Source organism: Camarhynchus parvulus, chromosome 2 (assembly GCF_901933205.1).
Source record: "Camarhynchus parvulus chromosome 2, STF_HiC, whole genome shotgun sequence".
In the NCBI taxonomy this organism is placed as follows: Eukaryota; Metazoa; Chordata; class Aves; order Passeriformes; family Thraupidae; genus Camarhynchus; species Camarhynchus parvulus.
The window spans coordinates 79984841-80003522 of record NC_044572.1 but is presented as its reverse complement, the minus strand read 5'-3'; the positions used below and the strand labels follow the sequence as shown (position 1 = coordinate 80003522).

General features: G+C 40.6%; 1 protein-coding gene across 1 annotated transcript in view; it reads right to left on the bottom strand.

The window, feature by feature from the left end:
• DAP (death associated protein) overlaps positions 1 to 18359 on the bottom strand; it is a 52935-nt gene extending 34576 nt beyond the window's left edge. The window contains exons 1-2 of the mRNA XM_030943734.1: positions 18203 to 18359; positions 11743 to 11839 (exon numbers count right to left, since the gene is read on the bottom strand). Coding sequence (XP_030799594.1) covers positions 11743 to 11839; positions 18203 to 18257 — 152 coding nt within the window. The 5' untranslated portion in view covers positions 18258 to 18359. The remainder of the gene's footprint in view (positions 1 to 11742; positions 11840 to 18202) is intronic.
• Positions 18360 to 18682: the final 323 nt, after the last annotated feature.

Genomic DNA, 18682 nt, shown 5'->3' with positions numbered 1-18682 from the left:
GGGATATGGCAGAAGACACTCTCGAGAATCAGAAACTGAAAATAGAGCAGAGGAATAAATCAAGCATCATAATGATGGAGGTTAACAGTGGGATCCTGCAAGAAACTTGAAAACAGGTCTAAATAGATGACAATATATGCTAATGTTAGTGAATTATTCAAGACAAAAAAAGCCTGAATGTAAATAGTTACAAGAGATCTCAGAGGAATGACAGAACAATAAAGAGAAAGAAGAAAGATGGCACCATGATAAATGCAGAAAACACACACTGAGAAAAACAATCCTAACCGAACCTACATGATGATGGCCTCTACCACAGTTATTAAACTCAATAACAAATGTTGGAATCACTGGGAAAAGATTTTTGAAATCAGCAGTTTAATACCTAAAAGGCAGTTAAAAAGACAACTGTAACACAAGAACAATTAAGAGAAGGAAAAGAAGCAGAAAAACAGAACTATGTCAGTGCATATGTCTGGGGCAGGCTTTTACCCTCCACATAGTTCTAGTGCAGTTTTACTTATGACCCCAAAAAACCAAACAAAACAATGAAAGAAAACTCAAGAAAAATATACAATAGAGAGGAGAATGTAAATTATTCAGTATTTCATAGTACGTAATACTTGAGGGACACTGGAAAAAGTTACCAGGCACGCAAAAAGAAAAACTTTTTGCAGCACACACTACTTGGACTGTGATGCTGCCTTTTCAGGAAGGGGATCATCAAGGTGAGAAATGTCCATATGGTCGAAAGAGGGATAGAAAAACGGGAACTAGGTTGAATGGCACTTTGATTAGCAAGTTCCTAAGGAGCAATTTGGATTGCTAGATGCTGGGGGAGTTTATTGGGCTCATTGTACACAAATTCTGCTTGTACACTGCCCCAAAGGACCATCTGCTGGGGAGTGCTGCACAGGCAGATATTTGTGCTGGCCCTGCAGAGACATCCATACCCTTTTAAACAGAAAATAAAGATAGAGACTATAACAAGGTTATTACTCCCTCTTTCCTTCATTTTATTGCTACTTATTTATTGTTTTAGAAGACATGGGAACAGGCAGGGAGAAATATGAAACATCCAGTGTCTTAAAAAGCCATTATGTAATGAACCTACAAAAATTTGTAAAAAGGTAGAAAGGAAGACAAAATCTGGTGTATTAACTGTGAGCAGTTATCTTCCCTTTTCTCCTCCCATGGCAGAGGACAACAATGTGTATTAATTTGGCAAGTTTCTCTTCCCAGTAAAAGGTATTAAAACCTGAGGGGAATTATCAAAGCAAGAAAACACCCAAAAATCTTCTAGCCTACTTGGAATGCAGAGATTTCCAAAAACGCCAGTAAGACCTCTCATTAAACTGAGTTAGCACGGGATAAAGCAGAGAGAAATGACATTAGTCAAACACAGAAATGAAACATAAATGGCTTTAAAACATATGAATATTACCATCTATTTCTGTTAGAACTACACAGCTCCTAAACAGCAGATTTATTTATTTCTCAGTCTGACACAGAAAATTTTTATAAAAGAGCCAAGTCCTGATCATCAGACCAGCTAATCTGTTAGCTCTGCATAGGAGGATGAAAGGTATACAGGTCTCCCTCAACATTAAAACTCTTCTCAGGAGTTAAAAAAAAAGGTGATTTAGGAAAATGCAACAGGATGAGAATAACTGGTAATCACTAACTAATAAGGAAATAATTTCAAGGGCCGGACACAACACAAGAATTTGAACTAGGAAACAAGGTGTCATAAAGAGAGATCTTCCAAAGACCATCAGAAGGAATAAATAATACATTATCAGCAGGAATTGAAATTTTCTCTAATAGTGGTTGTTCATAAGATATGAAGGAAAAAATGCTATATTAAACTTCAAAGCCATGTAGAGGTAATCCAAACCATCCCAATACAGGGAAGGAACCAAACCAACCAGTGTTATCAGCCAGAAAGCCTATGCTTGGAGAAAACAGCAGAACACAAAGCGCCACTCCTCAGAAACTTTTTTTTTTTTGGCCTTTTTTCCCCTATTGTAAACTGGAAGAATAAAATCTTTCAAACACACCAGCAGAAACAGAATCGTGTAATCTCTGAAAACAGGAAATTAATTCCACAGCAGTTTTCAAAGCAAAAAATAAGAATGCTAAATTTCATTTAGTCACAAGCTTTCTAAATAGCCTTATGTGGAAGAATTTGTGGTAATGCTATTAGTGTCACTGTTGATATAAAACAGCATACACATGGCTAAATACACTTTTCCTCTAGAATCACTGGGTAGCATGATACCAGAAATAAAGGAAGAATCACAGAAATGAAAAATACTCAGTTCAATTTACTAAAATTTTATTCCATCACCTCCCATACAAAAGCAACATTTTAACAAATAAGCCAAATGGGGTTGTCCCTTAACTGGTTGATTAATTCTTTAGTGCTCCACAAAGTCAAAACATTATTACATTACAAGGAAAAAAAATTGCTTATTAGCAATAATAACATTGCACATAAGCACATATGATAATAATCTGCATGGAAAAATAAAATATTTAAACAAAAATAAAAATCTAGCAATTTTTATCTAGCAACTACTAAACAGTAAACAGTTTACCACTGCATGTTCTAAACACTCATATGAGGTTGCAGTCTTAGGAATTTGACCATCAGCACTGGAATGCAGTCAAGCTTATTAGCAACCTTCAAGGCGTACAAGGATGGACACAGTGAGTAATGAGATTTTGGTTACAGAATTATTTTGCACATTTTTGGTAGTTCAAATACTCTCATAAGAGACACTTCAACTTAAACTGTTCTAGCAAAAAATCCAGCCTAGCTCTTCCAGTGTAACACCCAGAGCTCTGCACTGATTTATTTATTTAAAGTAAAAAAGAAGGCTTTAGAATAGGGCTTGGAAAGCAATGGGCAAACACTCAGCACTCAAAAGTACCTGGATCTCAAGAACTGTTTGATTCAGTACTGCAGCGTGAGGTGCTAGATGAAGCCAGACGTAACTGAGAGCTAGTTTAGTATTTAATTATAGCTCTAACAGGCTGGCGGGGGGAGGAAGATTATTAGGAAAAAGAACTAATCACTTTGGTTGTACCCAGCAGCAAAGCCAGATGCTCTTTGAATACACTACCAGCTCCAGGCACTACATATATTCTAAGGAATAAGTCCCAGAGAAACTGAAATTTTCCAGAACTAAGATTTGTGTGAATGTTGCTAAACTATTTTTACTAACTGCCATCTATTTAACTTGATGTCTGTGACCAAGATGTGGTGATTAAAATGTTACACTAATATCAGAAGGCAGCAAGCCTACTGCAGAGAACACTCCCCCAACAAGCAACGTACTGCAATGAACAGGAGTATGAGCTGCCACAGCAGACTAAATAAAATTCTAATGATGACAATTTAACAAATGCTGCTTTCAGTGTTGTTCTTATCTATCTCCTATGTATCTCTTGCTTCTTGTACCAGTGTTCTGGGAGCAGCTGGGAGTGAAATAAATTCCCTCCTGTTTGGAACAGTGACAGTTAAGAATGATAATTCAAAGTTTATTTTAATATTAAGCTACTTCAAAGTTTGGTGCCTGATGCAGCTGAGGCAGAAGAAACTTAAAGGAGAGAAAGGTGCTACTGGAAAAAGATCCCCCTCTTTGGCACACAGTGACAATCGCACGCACCACCTACTCCTCCTTTTCAGCTCTTGGTGACATCACTTCAAACACAGGGTTTTGATGCTAAATAAATGAGAAGCATCTGGTCCTCTGCAAGCTTTTTCTAGGAGAAATTAATACCTTTAGCTTTAGAAATACTCTCAGTGTTGTTGAACACTTAAATAACAGAGATCTGGGCTCAGTTAGCATAGTGAAATGGATTTCACTGTACTTCTGGGTTTGAACATTTTTGTGCTTTATAATGCCTGTGCTTACAGACTGGCATAGTTACCTTCATCCCATGCATTCCAACACTACAGAAAGATATCAAGAGAAAAGAACTAGGAAAAATACCACACAAGCCATTAGTTCAAGATCATTGACTTTTCTGTACTGGCATGGAATGCTGTGCTATCTAAGCTGTGCCATGGTAAAGACACTGTTTCCTATCCATTTTCCTCTCAATATATGACTAAGCTGTTCTCACCTTCCTCATCACACAGAATACAAATTAAAGACTTTCATTCTTTTAAAATCTTTTTTCTTACACCAGCTTGGCTGATAATTCAACTCAGCTTTCCAGCTAATTTCATAAGACAGCATATGTTTTTTCAGGACAGAACCTGGCTCTCGCTGAGCTGGATGGTGTTATCTTCTATTCACTTTGAGGGGGAGAAATATCAGATCTTTTTTAGTTCTTTCACACATGCACACAGTACTTCAGGAATGTGAAAAGAACTATCCATATAATGTCATAACTGGCACTTAGACTGATAGATTTATCAACTTACTGCTTCAATCATCAAGAAATACTGGAAGCATAAAATAGTCTTTCAGAAGGCTCTCATCTTCCTGCAGGAGAATGCTTCATTCATAATCTTGCCTAGCTTTTTCTCCATTCCCTACATTCACAGATATTTTCAGTTCTTAAATGGAGATAGTCACAGCCTATTTTCTTGCTTTACAGAAGCTCTGCATTTAAAAATCAGTATTACACATTCTATTCTCTGTACATACACTTAAGTCTGTTACTGCATAGGCGTTTGATAGAGTTGAACAGAGGTCACAGCAATTACTTTGCTACTTCTCAAAGTAACTGGTCATCTGCAGAAGGTATTGTCCTGAAAAATCACATGAACACAGCTAATATTTTTTCAGGTTTTATAACTAATCAAATTATGTATGTATAAACTTTAGCAGACTTGAGCATCTGCTAATCATAAAAACCCTAGGCAAAAGATTGAGACACAAAGATGAATAGTAAAGCAGAAAAATGCATTGAAGGCAATGCCACTTATATAAAGGAGAATAGTGTAATGCTATTAAGAAGCTATTCCCTTAACTGTGAAGTAAATTTAAGTCCAAAATAATAAAGATAAGAATGGGGAAGGGATTAAAAAAAACCCCAAGCACTAAGCACAGAATCTTTTTTGGAAATAAAGATACTTTGGAGAAGGTAGGAAGCTATTTCCCTAACTGTGCTATGTTGCTTAATAATGCTTATTATTATGCTTAATAATATTACAAAATTATAGTTGCAATTCTTCGACAGCCTTTTTCCAGCAGAACCTTCTTTTAACCTTTGGAATATTTCACCAAGTAAAGAAAAAGTCACACAAAGCTCTAATATGACCATGGAGTAACACCCAACGTTTGCTGCAATTTTTATCTTTCCCAGAAACCACAAGCACAGTGTTCACAGCCAGATTGCTTTTCCATTGCATTTCCACCAGACATTTCATTTTTAAAGCCAGTTGCCTCCAAAGTTCCATATCTGAGTAACAAGAGTTCAAAGGCCAAAGACAGGAATAAAAACCTCTGAGTCATACCCATTATATCCATACGTTTAATCAAATTTCATTTTTTATGTGATCAAGGGTAAAACAACAATACAGTCTATGAACATAACCTCTTTAGTGCAACCATATCAGCTCATGGAGGTAACACAATCAGACCACAAAGAGGGGAAAAAAAGAGATGGTTAGAAATCTGGTGGAAGAAATTTGAATTCTGTCCAAGAAGAGGATGACAGATGCTTTTACAGAGTACCAGTTCACTCCTTCAGGGCTGCCTCCACTGACACAGTACCCCAAGGGACCTTTGAAGCAAAAGGGGACTCAGTTAGTCCTCTACCCACCAAAGTTGCACATTTCCTCTCCAGAAACTTACGCAGAAGGTGTAGCAGTCTGTCCTGAACCGTCTCTTTCTTTTAACTTTAAATATTCATCACACTGAGTCAATGCTTGCTTACATTTCCAGTACTTTGGTTTTACAGATACATGAACATAGGTAATGAGGTCTTTTACAGCTTTATGTCAGTGAATTTCATGGGAGGAACACTAATGGGTTATTCACTCCGAGTATTTATGGAAGTTCATTGCTACCTGTTCACACTTATATGGGTTTGGCTTCCATGTTTAACAAGCTACAAAGTTTTGGGGTTTTGTTTGTTTGTTTGTTTACACATAGAACTCTCAATATTTTCCTCTGTCCAACACCTGTTGACTCTACAACAAACTACATCAGAACAAACTGGACTGGAACATCTTTATACATGATGGAAACTACCTCCTAGAGGATGTGCATGCAAGTGAACTGAACACTACACATAATTTCCCAGGTCTCAGCTGTCCTGAAGAGCAGATATTCCCAAGCTAAAGGGTCAGAACTTTGACTCTACTCTTTCTACCCCAGCTAAAACAACCAGAACAATAAAATACAAAGAACGGAAGCGGTTCCAAACACTTCCATATTCAGGATGTAAACAGACATACAAACCTTCTCTAATGGCTTAATTATATAGCCCATTTATATTTTTTAAATTCTGTCAGAAGTTTGGTCAACATGGGTCATGACAAGGCAAAAACTAAGAATATTTTAATGACAGGAGAATCTTCAGTGGCAAATAAAAAACCAGAAATAATGCCTGAGACTTATTTCTTGTCAGTTGCAGCAGAGCAAAGTGAGGGAAAGGAAAAACAAATTCACTCTTGAATGAAAGTATAGACCCACAGCCAAGTTTTTGAGATTTTCACTGCACTTCCGAAAGAAAAAAAACAGTTTTAGCTCAACTTGCATATTCAGACCTAACAAGTAACACTGAAGGATAACAAGGGCCTTTGACAACTCCTCTCTCACCGTGTAACTAAGTATTGAGAGTACTCTTTGACATACAAACACCCATATGCTTCATTAGCATAATTTTGCTTTTGAGTCAACATTCTAAATTATTCTCTTGGCTTTTTTCCTTTCAGCCGATGGATGAAAGGCAAACATCCACATCATAAAAGTCAGGCATAATGTTGGGTTCACAATCTCCAGGTAGGCTTAAGATACAAAACACATACAATTTAAACACATATAGAGAAACTACACTACTGCATTTATCTTGAGTAATTAAATCATGCTAATTACCCACTTTGTTTCAGAAATATAACAAAAGAGAAGGCAAGAGTCTTTAAGACATAAAAGCCTTTGCAGTTTACCCTGTTTGTTAAAAACAAGCCAGATACTTTAAATATTTTTTTAATCCAGGTCCTGATCGATAATTACAGTTTCTTTTTCTTGAGATCCCAGAATGACAATTAATGAATCTCTTGTGCAAAACTGAACATGCAGCTCTCAATTCAAATTATCTGTCTTTCAGTAGTATTTATTATGTCTAGAGTCAGCTAGTCAGCTGCTGGCACAGGAATGCACATGATACTGCAAATCTCAGTCAAACAGGCGTTAATGGGCTTTTAATAAAGCCTAGGACTGTGAGTAGCCTATTTATTCCAAATAATTTCTGTGATAACATACAGTCCTGAAAAATGATGGGTTTGATTAATAACCATATTTCTATTTATATGATTCACCCTCCTCTAGCATCACAAAAAAAGCTTCCAGCAGCAATCAGTATGACTGTCAATCAATAAAAACTGCAACCATATCCAAAAAACCAAACCAACACAAGTGTTAAGAAATTACACAACCCTGAGAAAAATCAGTAATTCATCAGTACAGTAGTTCAGCCAGCCAGCATCCCAGCTCTAAACAGGTTGATCAAAATCACTCATCTTGAATATGGGCCGAGGATCCTACCACACAGCACAGTTTAACATGGACACCTGGACCATGGGGGTGCCACTGGCTTTGATGCCACACATACCTTTAGTTCACCTAAACCAAACTGTGCAACTTTCTTTCATTGAGCCTTTGCCACCATATAATCATATCCAGACATTCCTTTTTTAAGTAAAACTATACTTATACTAGAGACATAAAATTATTTCTGCTACAACTCAAGGCTGAGACCTGCCCTGCAGGAAAAGTTTAAATTTGTGCAAAACGGTCTTTTTCACATATTGTTTTAAGGGATTGCAAATCACCACCCTGACAAGTCTCCCTACAATTTCATGAAATGGGAGGTTGCCATAACAATTTTATTTTGGGAAACAGAATTGAGTAAAATACTTTGCAGAGTAAATTACAGTAACTGGACTTCAAGTTGCTAAACAACTGAGAAAAAGAAACATCAAAGACCTACCTGGTGAATGTTAAAGTCACCTTTATCACAGCACAGTTAGGTATGTCAGGGGTGTTTACCTATGTCAGCTTCGTTTATATTAAGACTAGAAACACTGATCCAAGTCTTTTCCTGCAAGCTGCAAAAACAACGCCAGCTGTCTCCAAAGCCACAAATCGTTCTATGAACTGAAGCTTTCTTGCCCAGCAACTGCTCAGATCTGTGCCATTATGGGGAGACCATGTGCTCTCAGAGTTCCCAGAAAACTCTCTGGGAAAGACTGAATTCTTCTGCTTCCATTTACTGCCAGTTCCACTAATTTGTCTTCAGATATGTTTACAATGAGATTAAAATAATGACTCATCCTAGCCTCCCTCTTCACACACAAATTACTCTTCTCTGTTTTCTTATTTTCTCACCCCATTGTCAGCTGCCCATATCAGCTGACAGAGATTTCCTGAAGGGCTTTTGCGTCTTTTGACTTCAGACGCAATGGGAGTAGAGATTGCATCATATCAACAATACCACCTTAAAATGGCAAAGACTAAAACCACAACTAGTTCAAAGTTAAAAATACGGATGTTTCCACATCAGTCTAACAAAGGGACATAAAATACCAGCTAACTAAGCCACAAAAGTACATATATATTGGCGCTGAAGAGCAATGCTCACTTCACCCCTCCTGACAAATCCATTTCCTGATAAACCAGCCCTTCACATATATCAGAAATCCAAGGGTTTTCAAACAGCACCATGAATCATCTGGAGCAGACACAAACTCTGGGGGACTGCACCTTCCAGCACAAAAGCAGCCAATGTGCTGCAAACCTAATTTAATTTTGACTAGTTTATTCTGTCTATGGCAAAATGCCTTCTTGCTCAGCCACTAGAGATGTGCAAGTATTCCCAAAGGAGCCTACAACAGACATATTAAACCCTTTCCCATAAAAGGCTCTCAGTTCTACCAGGAAAACAACTTCTCTTGGCTTGTAAACAAACTTATAATATAATTCATATTAATTCTTGCCTAACTATGCTTATGTCCTCCTGCTGCTTTCTCAAGAGGATTCGATCAAATAAATAAAATAGTTCAACTCAATGCTTTCAGTCTGATACACAGACTCAGAGTAACTTCATCTACAAGCCCCTAATACAAACCAATAATGTATCCTCTACATGAAAACCAAAGCAAAGGGCACACTTAAAGTGCATATTTTGACAATCAACAGATCAGGTGGATGAAGGAATGGATTTTGAGGTACCACAGCTAGTTAAAAAGATAGCTCTAGAAGTCTTTAAACTTTATCCTCTGTCTTAAAAGCATAACCTTTGCTCACAGTATTAAAATACAGTTTGTTTTTGTTAGCATCTACAGATCAAAAGTTCATCTCTCTCTCTCTCATTCCAGCCTAGCTGTCTAGGCTTTGTTTCACACCAGGGGGTGGTCTCAGGGCACCTCACCTAGACTCCCTGAGGTGATGCTAACCTGACACACACATTTCAAGGAAACACCTAACACATGCCAGCTAGGATTGGTCCTTCAGTCCAGATGACCAAACTAATTAATCACTAAAACACACACAGTGTGAACATGAAGTCCTCAGCACCCACTGCTTATCCCTACAGATGTGCATCTACTGTGTCACAGCACCTGCTACAACAGACACAGCCACAAAAGTCAAGGTTAAATTTTAACTTTTCCCTGCACCATTTGAGTGAAACAGGAAAAACATAATCTTGTTTGAATAAGGGAATAAAGCAGGTGCTGTGTTGTAAGGGAGGCTTAGATCTGTGAACAGGCACAAGATGTCTTGTCATTTGGATCCTAATGAGGCTCCTTGCCATGAGGCTGGCGTGCCAGGGAAAGATAAGCAGGTACATAACACTGTGCTGGGTCTGGCTGAGGTGGTGAATTCTCCCCACAGCAGCCCTCCCAGTGCTGTGGTTTACACTGGTAGCTAGAAACACCACGTGACATAAAACACACCAGTTTTAGCTACTGCTGAGCAGCACTTCCACAGAACCAGAGCTGCTTCTCCAACATTATCCTCTCACCTGCAGGCAGTGGGTAGACAAGATCTTGGGAGGGGACACAGCCAGGACAGCTGACCCCAACTGACCAAGGGAATATTCCATACCATCTGCTCAGCAATAAAAACTAGGAGAAAGGAGGAGGAGGCAGGGAGAATTCATTACCATGATGTTTGTCTTCCAGAGCAATTCCTAACACATACCGAAGCCCTACTTCCCAGGAAGTGATGGACATCATCTGCTGATGAGACATAGTGGATACATATTTTATTTTCCTTTGCTCCCATGCATAGCCTTTGCTTTTCCTTTATCAAACTGCTCTCATCTTGACAGATGTGTTTTTTCATCTTACTTTCTCCCTCCTCATCCTGCTGAGTAGGGGAGTAATAGGGCAGCCTGGTGGACACTGGCTGTCCAGTCAAGGTCAACACATCTCAAATAAAAGGATGTATCCCCACACAAAGTTTAAATTGACCCCAAGATAAAATTTTTTACTTTAGACAAAACTTGACTGCAATACAGACACTTTCAATTACTGTGTCACAGTGCAGAATAACAAGATGACCAACTTGGCTGATGAAGAAAGTTCACAAATTTTAATTCTCTTGACTGGTATTTGAATTTATTAATTAAAATTACTTTTCCTGTCTCAAAAAGGTGTTTCCTATTCAAGTAAATAAACACATATGGGTTTACTTCTAGACATTTTCACAATGCTTATTTATTCCCATTATTTTACGTGTAAAATAAATATCATCTAAGTCAGTCTACTTACCAAAACACAGGAATGGTTCTCTAGTTTGTTTTTTTAACTTGAGCAAATAGCAAGGACAAACCCATGCCCTAAGTTAGTAGATAAACATTTCAGGTAAATATAGTCTTGGCTGGAAAGAAAAACAGCCAGCTGAGGAAAGCAGCACAAAACCAGGTGGCTTTTGTAAGAACACTAAAACAGCAACAGTCCATCGAACCTCCCTGCTTTCATTTCTAAACAGCAGTAATCCCATAAATCTAGTTAAAACTGCTAAGTAACTGCAGTCTTAGTATCCTCCACCACCAAAACTGATAGATTTCAATCTAAAAATAAAAGCAGATAATATTAGTACCATATATTTTTACTTGTCTTTTCAAAAGCGCCATATTGTCAAATACCTCACAGACACAGGATTGGGGGCGAAGGGGTAAAAGGAAACACCCAGCACACAGAAAGATCATGTCATATACAGACTGCCAACCTAATACCTGTGTCCAAGTATGCCTAGCCTCTATGCTTCTGCACAGTCTGAACTGAAACATTTTAGGAAAGCTGAGGTTTTACTTCTATTGTACTTTTTTCTCCAGCCTTCTCTTACACAGCAGGATCATTTAAAGAAGCCTCAGCAATAGGAAAATTCCCAAATTCCCCAATTCTCTTGAAGGAGCGTCCAACTTGCTACTGCTTTATGATACAAAAACAATTGCACCTTTGGTCTGCTAGTCACAAGGAAAACAAACTGGTGATAAGGTTCAAGGTCATGGAAATTCACTGTACCACATGCACCAAATCAAAGTGCTCACCTGCTGGTTTCCCAGTCTTGGTCATCCTTATCTTTTTCTTCTTTGGCATCTGAATTGTGTGGGTGTTTCTGCACAATCCGCATCCCACCGGCTTTCACTGGAATGAAAATTAAATAGATAACAACAAACCTCAGTCAAATCAATGTTAAGTGAAGAATGTAAGGAATTCCTTACACTCTGCTTCCCTCCTGATACTTTTCATAGTAATTTAATAGTAACCACAGTTTGAAAAAGAGGCACAATGTGTTAAAAAGTGGCAAGCCTAAAAAACAGCTCCTTCAGGACCACATCTGCCATTCTCTTTCACATGATGCCATCTTTGCTTATCCTGAGAAGCTGCAGCTCATTTTACCACCTGCTTCCAATGACATTTTAGAAAACTCAATTCTGTTTTAATTCCCCCTTCACCCCATACCAACTTGCAGCAGTCAGAAGGAACTGAGGCAATGACTTGCATAACACTACACAAAAGGCCACAAACCAAAGAAACTGACTTGTCATTTCATGTTAAAAACTACATCTATAATAATGGTATTTATACAAAGAAGTACTTCACAAATAGTGTAATAAAAAGCAAAATTTAGGAGAACTGTTAACTTGCATTTAGAACAGAGCTTTTTGGTTTGCAAAACATATGAGCATTTTCAACATTTTCAATCCTTGCATCATTTAAGTTTTAGAAATGATGCAAATATGAAAGTAGCCCTTTGAAACACAAAACAAGAAGTGAAAGTAGATCCACTTATGTGCATCACTTATCCACTCCAAAGTGCAATCTAAAACAGGAAGCAAGCCAGGCTTAGAACTGCAGCTACTAAGCAGAGCAACAGACAGGCTGCTCTTGATCTGCTTTCTGGTTCAATAGTGTACTTTTCTTTTTCTTCAACAACTGCTACATATGCTTACAGGACAGCACAGGATAAGATGATGCATCTCGTTAGCTTAATTGGATAGGTTATACTACCATCAGTAACCACATCAGAAAACCACTATAGTGGTCAGAAGTCAATAAAACCACTTAGAGACACGCTGGTTTGTGTTTCACAGTGCCTGACACAGTGTCTGTGGTGAGCCTTGGCAGAGGCGTCACAGCTGGAGCGAGCAGGATGCCAGAGGAGCACTCGGAGAAGCTGAAGGTGGCAGGGACAGGGTAGCCATGCTTCTGAAGGCCCTCCTGTGTCCTGCCACAGAGGGAGCAGGGCACCTCACAGCTGTTCAGTGCTACCCCAGAAACCTAGACAAAGGTCTAATTCCCAAATCTTAACCAGGACAGCATTGGAAAGGCCACTGCTGTGTATAAATTTTACAGCCTGAGTGAAGGAAAGCAGGAAAGAGAAAGTGACCTGGACTAGGAGAAAGTGAAAGCTTTGGCCCTGTCTTTTAAAATCAGATTTTAAGTCCTGAGTGATATTTGAATGATAAACTTCTATCAATAAAGGTCATTAACTGAAGACAGGCAATCAACAGACAAACTCAAATAAACATATCTTAAAACCTTTCAAAACTGTGTCCTCTTATCATGCCCTAAAAAAAACCCAAAACCAAATCACTAACCATTTTGTGTTTCCTCTCCAGCGTAAAACTTTAATTGGTAAGAAATGTTTCACATGGGACAAGGAAAAAAGACTACATTTCCTTGTAGAAGACTACATTTCTTTGTTGGCTGAAGTGAGGCAAAAATTAAAATTTCAATTAATTTTGCTTGATTCAAGCTCCTTAGAAATTTAAGTTTGTTTGCAAAAGCAAACAGTTTTGTCAAGTGCAGACTTCTTTTAATATCTCAGTTAATCACAGTACTGCTATGCTTTATTTACATTTATTTATAAATTATTGCTTTATTTTAATTAATTTCTAAATTTAACATCATTGCACAGTCAGGACCTTTTACTTATTTGTTTCAAATGACTTTTCATGGAAGATGCTGTCTCCACAGCAACATCTGCCAGGGTTACAAACAACAGTTCTGAACAAGACACACACTTCCATGTCTTTCAACATCTAACAGAAAACTAGAGAAAATGATACGTGAAGATTTGGTGCTAATTTAGATCTAAAATGTCTCTCCTCTCACATTGTATATCATCAGGCCACCATCCTTTTCTCTTTATCTGTCACTGGAGAAAATACACAGCTAACACATTCAGATTTGCCTGTATTAAAAAGCAGGGATTAAAAAGCAAACAACCAGACAACTAAAAAGGCATAATAGTGACTAATGCAGCAACTTAGAATTTTAAATGTGATTTTTTTAACAAATATTATCAGGCATAGTATATACAGCTTAGAGTACTTTGGTGCATATATTTAGCAACCCAAGGTTACTGTGCAGAAGGAACCAGCAAACAGCTGCAATAATCATGTGCATTTGTGAGACCAGAAGCAAAGTAAATAATTAGATAGCATTCTGCCACCCATGACACAGCATGCTTGTACTCAACCCAGTTTTAGGAGATTTAGCTTAAGATGATAAATACTCTTGCAGCATAATTCACCTTCCTTTTCAAAAGGTATCAGCTAAGCTACATTACCTCAGGGTGTGACAAGAGAGGAACTGATTACATCCACCAAGCTAATGAAAAACCCACTCAACACTTGGAGATTTTTCTCAGGAATTATGAGGAATCAGCTACTTCCTACTTGCCTAGCATTTACTACATAATTCGACAGATGCTTACCATGGTGATTTTGTCACTTAAAAACCATCCTTAAAAGAGCTCAGATTTCCTTATCCTCCAAACAAATGATTTAAATAACTGATAAGCCACCTTCCAGAACACTGTCAGAGAGGAGTGTCCAGAAGTGGATGGTGTCAACGACCCTGTGTTGGGATTAGGAAGAAAACAGCTCCTGTGCCGAAGAGCAAGTGCAGATCTCAGGTGCTAAGGCAGGAGAGGAAAGGAGATGGCTCCCTGGAGTGGGGACAGGCAAGTGGCCCTAAGCCTTTACTAAAGCGTGAAATAAAGAAGGGATCATTTGCCAGCACACTCAGAAGAGCAATAAGTCTATCTGCTTAACTACTGAATAAAAGTTTTGGATTTTAATTATCATATGTCATGTTTCCCTCCCCTCGAGAGGCAGACAGGACTACCTTGTCAGTCCTGTGAATGCCAGCCTGTGTTCCTCATAAGGGTATGACTACTCCTTCTGGAAACTGATTAAATAACTGTGTTAATCAATTACCACTCAAGCTGATCTGGAGTCAGGAAGCATGCTACTTTTTCCTCCCTGCCCCCACTGCTGGACTCCTCTCTGTTTCTGAGACTGAATTCTGAAATAAACCCCACTGAGTTGGAGCAAGTACAGAGTGCCTAGAGAAGCACCACAGGTCAGGGGCAGGGCTGGCCCCGGCTCACTCAGGGCGCAGACCTGAGGCAGTCCTTCCCAAGGAAACCTTCCAGCTCAGCCCAAATCACCTGCCGGTCACAGCAACTGGAGAAGAACTTTTACATATCCAGAGTATACCAGGAGTCTTAGCAGCTTTCCTTTTCCTTGAGTGTGTATTCAATATTAACAAAAAATTTATTTCTTATATAGTGTGTAGTAACAGATTCCATTACAATGATAAGATGCATGAAAAGGAAAACACAAAATACACCATTGTACAAGATTAAGGGAGCATACATTAGTGTTCAACAAAGTAAGAAGAGGAGTTATTATATGCCTTCATTTCACAGAAATCTCAGCTCAGAGCTATTTTTTTGATGTACCAAAAAGCACATAACTATTTTCAAACATCTATCATAAAACTTCATAAATGCACTATTAACACAATCACCTTCCTTTATCCCTCCACAGTATGTACCAGATGAACAGCTAAAGCATAATTACACAGATCTCTTCAGAGGAACTGTACAAACCTACTCAGCAATGTATTATGGGTACACTTGATCTCACTGACAGGCGGATATTTAATCAAGATTTAGTTAGGGCCCTCTTAAATTTCAGAGGGGAGGTCAAAGTCGCTTCCTGCACTGAGGTCTTGAGGTTTCTTTCCATTTCACTACCCTTTGTCTTTTCAAGTGCCTATTCTTTTCCCCGTGTGTGAAAGATCAATGCAGAAGAATGCAGTGCAGTCAGTAAGCAAGGGCCAACGGTGCACTTGAAAAACAACAGATTTGTCAATTTTGCTTTTAATTTGATGACCCAAATCCTTCTAAACTTACATGTCTAACAAACTCAGTAGGGTAAGACACATCTGTAATTACAGGTAGTGCTCTTTATAGAACTATATGCAGCAAAACCTGGGCTTTTAAGTCATTTATCAAAAGAGATTCCCTATTCACACCTTTTCTTTGAAAGAAATTTGCCTTGTTATTTATGAATAAAATTCCACCTGTATCAATTTTTCTGAAGAATTTCTTACTTTCATTTTATTAAAACTTGTTTGCAGACTGATCTATTGCATTATTCTAATATTTGGGGATCTAAACAAGCTTGAGATAGAGGATTAAAACTTATCTTCAACCACTAGAGTAAATATATACTCTTGCTAGTTATAACACTTCTTGTGGGTTTTCCAGGTGGTAAAAGACCAAAGGGCCAAACAGTTTAGAAAAATCTTCTTCCCAAAGTGACCTGAACATATGGTAAAGCATTTTTTTTCTTTGCCTCAAAGACAGGCTGAGTGATTACCCTTCTTCCAAAGATAAATTTTGTGTGCATGTTCACAAAGACAGAAAAAAAACCCAAAACAGGTATGCCTTAAATGGCATATAGGTGAAGGTGTTCTTCAATTCATATGTGGGCCCATGTTTTAAAAAGTAAAAAGCTCAAACTGAAATATTCTGACAGCAAAGGAAACCTGTACTGTACTCCTGTACTAAGCTTTTACACTGTACATCGCTGGTTTCTCATGTGGCCTAGAGAGGCTCACTTCAAGTCTTTAAAAAATTTTCGCCAGTTTCAAAAGACAGGTTTTGAAGCAAAACCCTCAAACATGGAACAACATCAGAAAATACAAAGCATATTTGTTTCCTCAATGTTGTAGCTGGAAGACAGAGCTAAACCAATGTAAGATCTTAATGATCCCTGCACTCTGAAGCTGACATGTACCTCAAGACAAGCCAGCTCCAGGAGCTAGAGCAACAAAAGCTGTCAGCACTGGCAAATGATGCTCTGGTTTGCTCCCTGAAGCAGCTCAGCAAGAAGCCAGGTAAGAGCTAATGCCATGACAAGGGAGGCTGCAGGACTGGAATGACTGCTCAGCCAAGAGACTGACTCACCTGCACTGCTGAACTGTATCTGCCACGCAAAAAGCAAAGCCATTATTTCTCACTTCTATTTAGAGGAATTTCAGGTCCTCGTTATAAAGAGCATAGAATTCAATTATGGTTCAACAGCTGTTTGCAAATTTAGCTTTAAATCTCACCAACTGATCTGAATATAAAACTAGCGACCTTGGGATTTTTTACTGAAACACTTAAAATAAAAAGCTCACCAACTACTCCACAGGGAAACATTAGATGACATGTAAAGCTGCTGATGCAGGGACCAAAGCTCCCCTTTCTAAGGAAACTGTAAGAAGCAAGCCTAACAGTACTTGAAGGAGCACAACTTCGATACTGCGAGGAATTGAACCCCACCTGTGCATAGAGACAAGCTACCATCTATGGACCCTGGCAGATGAGTTTCCCACTGGAGGCGACACACAGGTCCCACCCTGACCGTCCACTCGCACACAGCAGCAGGACGGAAGGCGATGGAGATCCTTTGCCGGGCACTTCTCAAGCAGCTTTACCTGTTTCCTACTCTGCCAGAATCGCAGCCAGGAGCGCGCAGGATGCTCTGGCACTCACACCGTGATGCCCACAGGCAAAATGGATGCACAGAGCACTCCTGATTTGCAGTGTCTGTTCACACTCAGCGTACACTCTACAGGAACAGCCCTACAAGCTGAAAGACCGCTCCGCTCCCCTTCCCACCACACCACCAGCCCCAGGCGGGGTTCCGGAGGCCTCCGCCGCCTTTCGAGGGCGGGATGCCGCAGAAGACAGCGCTGCCCGCCTGCCGGGTGGGAGCCTGGAGATGCCAAGCTGCACGCACCCGACGAGGGTTTGGCCACAAGCGGAGCTCTCCTCGGGGCGAGGCAGGGCAGGGAGCGTCGCTCCGTCACCGGGAGAGGCTGCCGGAGGGCAGAGAGCGCCGCGGGCGCCCAGGGCTCAGGCGGGGATCCCAGCGCACCTCCCGCGGCTGGAGCGCAGTGGAGAGCGAGGAGACCCACCGGGGCTCGCATCCTCGGGGGATCGGACCTGCCGGGGCTCACACCCCCGGGCTCGCACCCCTGGCAACGGCGGGACCCACCCGAGGCCGCCCTCGCCCTCCTCAGCCCCGGCGCGCACAGGAGGGGACCTGGCGGGGAACCGGCGCCCGGCCCCGCCGGCCCGCGGCCGCCCCGGCCCCCCCGTCCCGTCCCCCGGCGTGGCAAGAGAAAGAGCGGAGAGACGGGAAGCGGCGGCCGTACCAGCAGGAGGGTGTCCGGCCCGCGTCTCTGCTTTCTCTTTGGGAGGCGAAGACATTTTTACTGTGGCAGCGGCCCCGCTCCCGCACCGGGTACCCGCACCCCGACACCGCCCGGCGAACACGGCCCACGCCCGCCCTGTCAACGTGGCCGCCGGGGGGGCGGCGCCGCGCCGGGCGCCGGGCCCTGCCCCGGCCGGGCGGGCGGGGACGTGGCGCCCGCAACGGGCGGCGTCTGCCGGGCCGTGAGGGCCGGGCCGGGCCGGGCTGGGCCGGGCTGTGAGGGCAGCGCCGTCCAGTGCTGCGGACTGATCCGCTCTGCTGGTTTTATGTGTGTGAGGGAAAACGGCGCCGGCCGTTAACGACGTGGTTTTGAATCGTCTGCACTTCAAATAGTACTTGTAATTAGTGACTAATTGGCAGTGCGCGCCTGGCGCTTGGTTGTGTTCTGCCAAACCGCGTTGTGCGAAGCGGCATTAAGAGC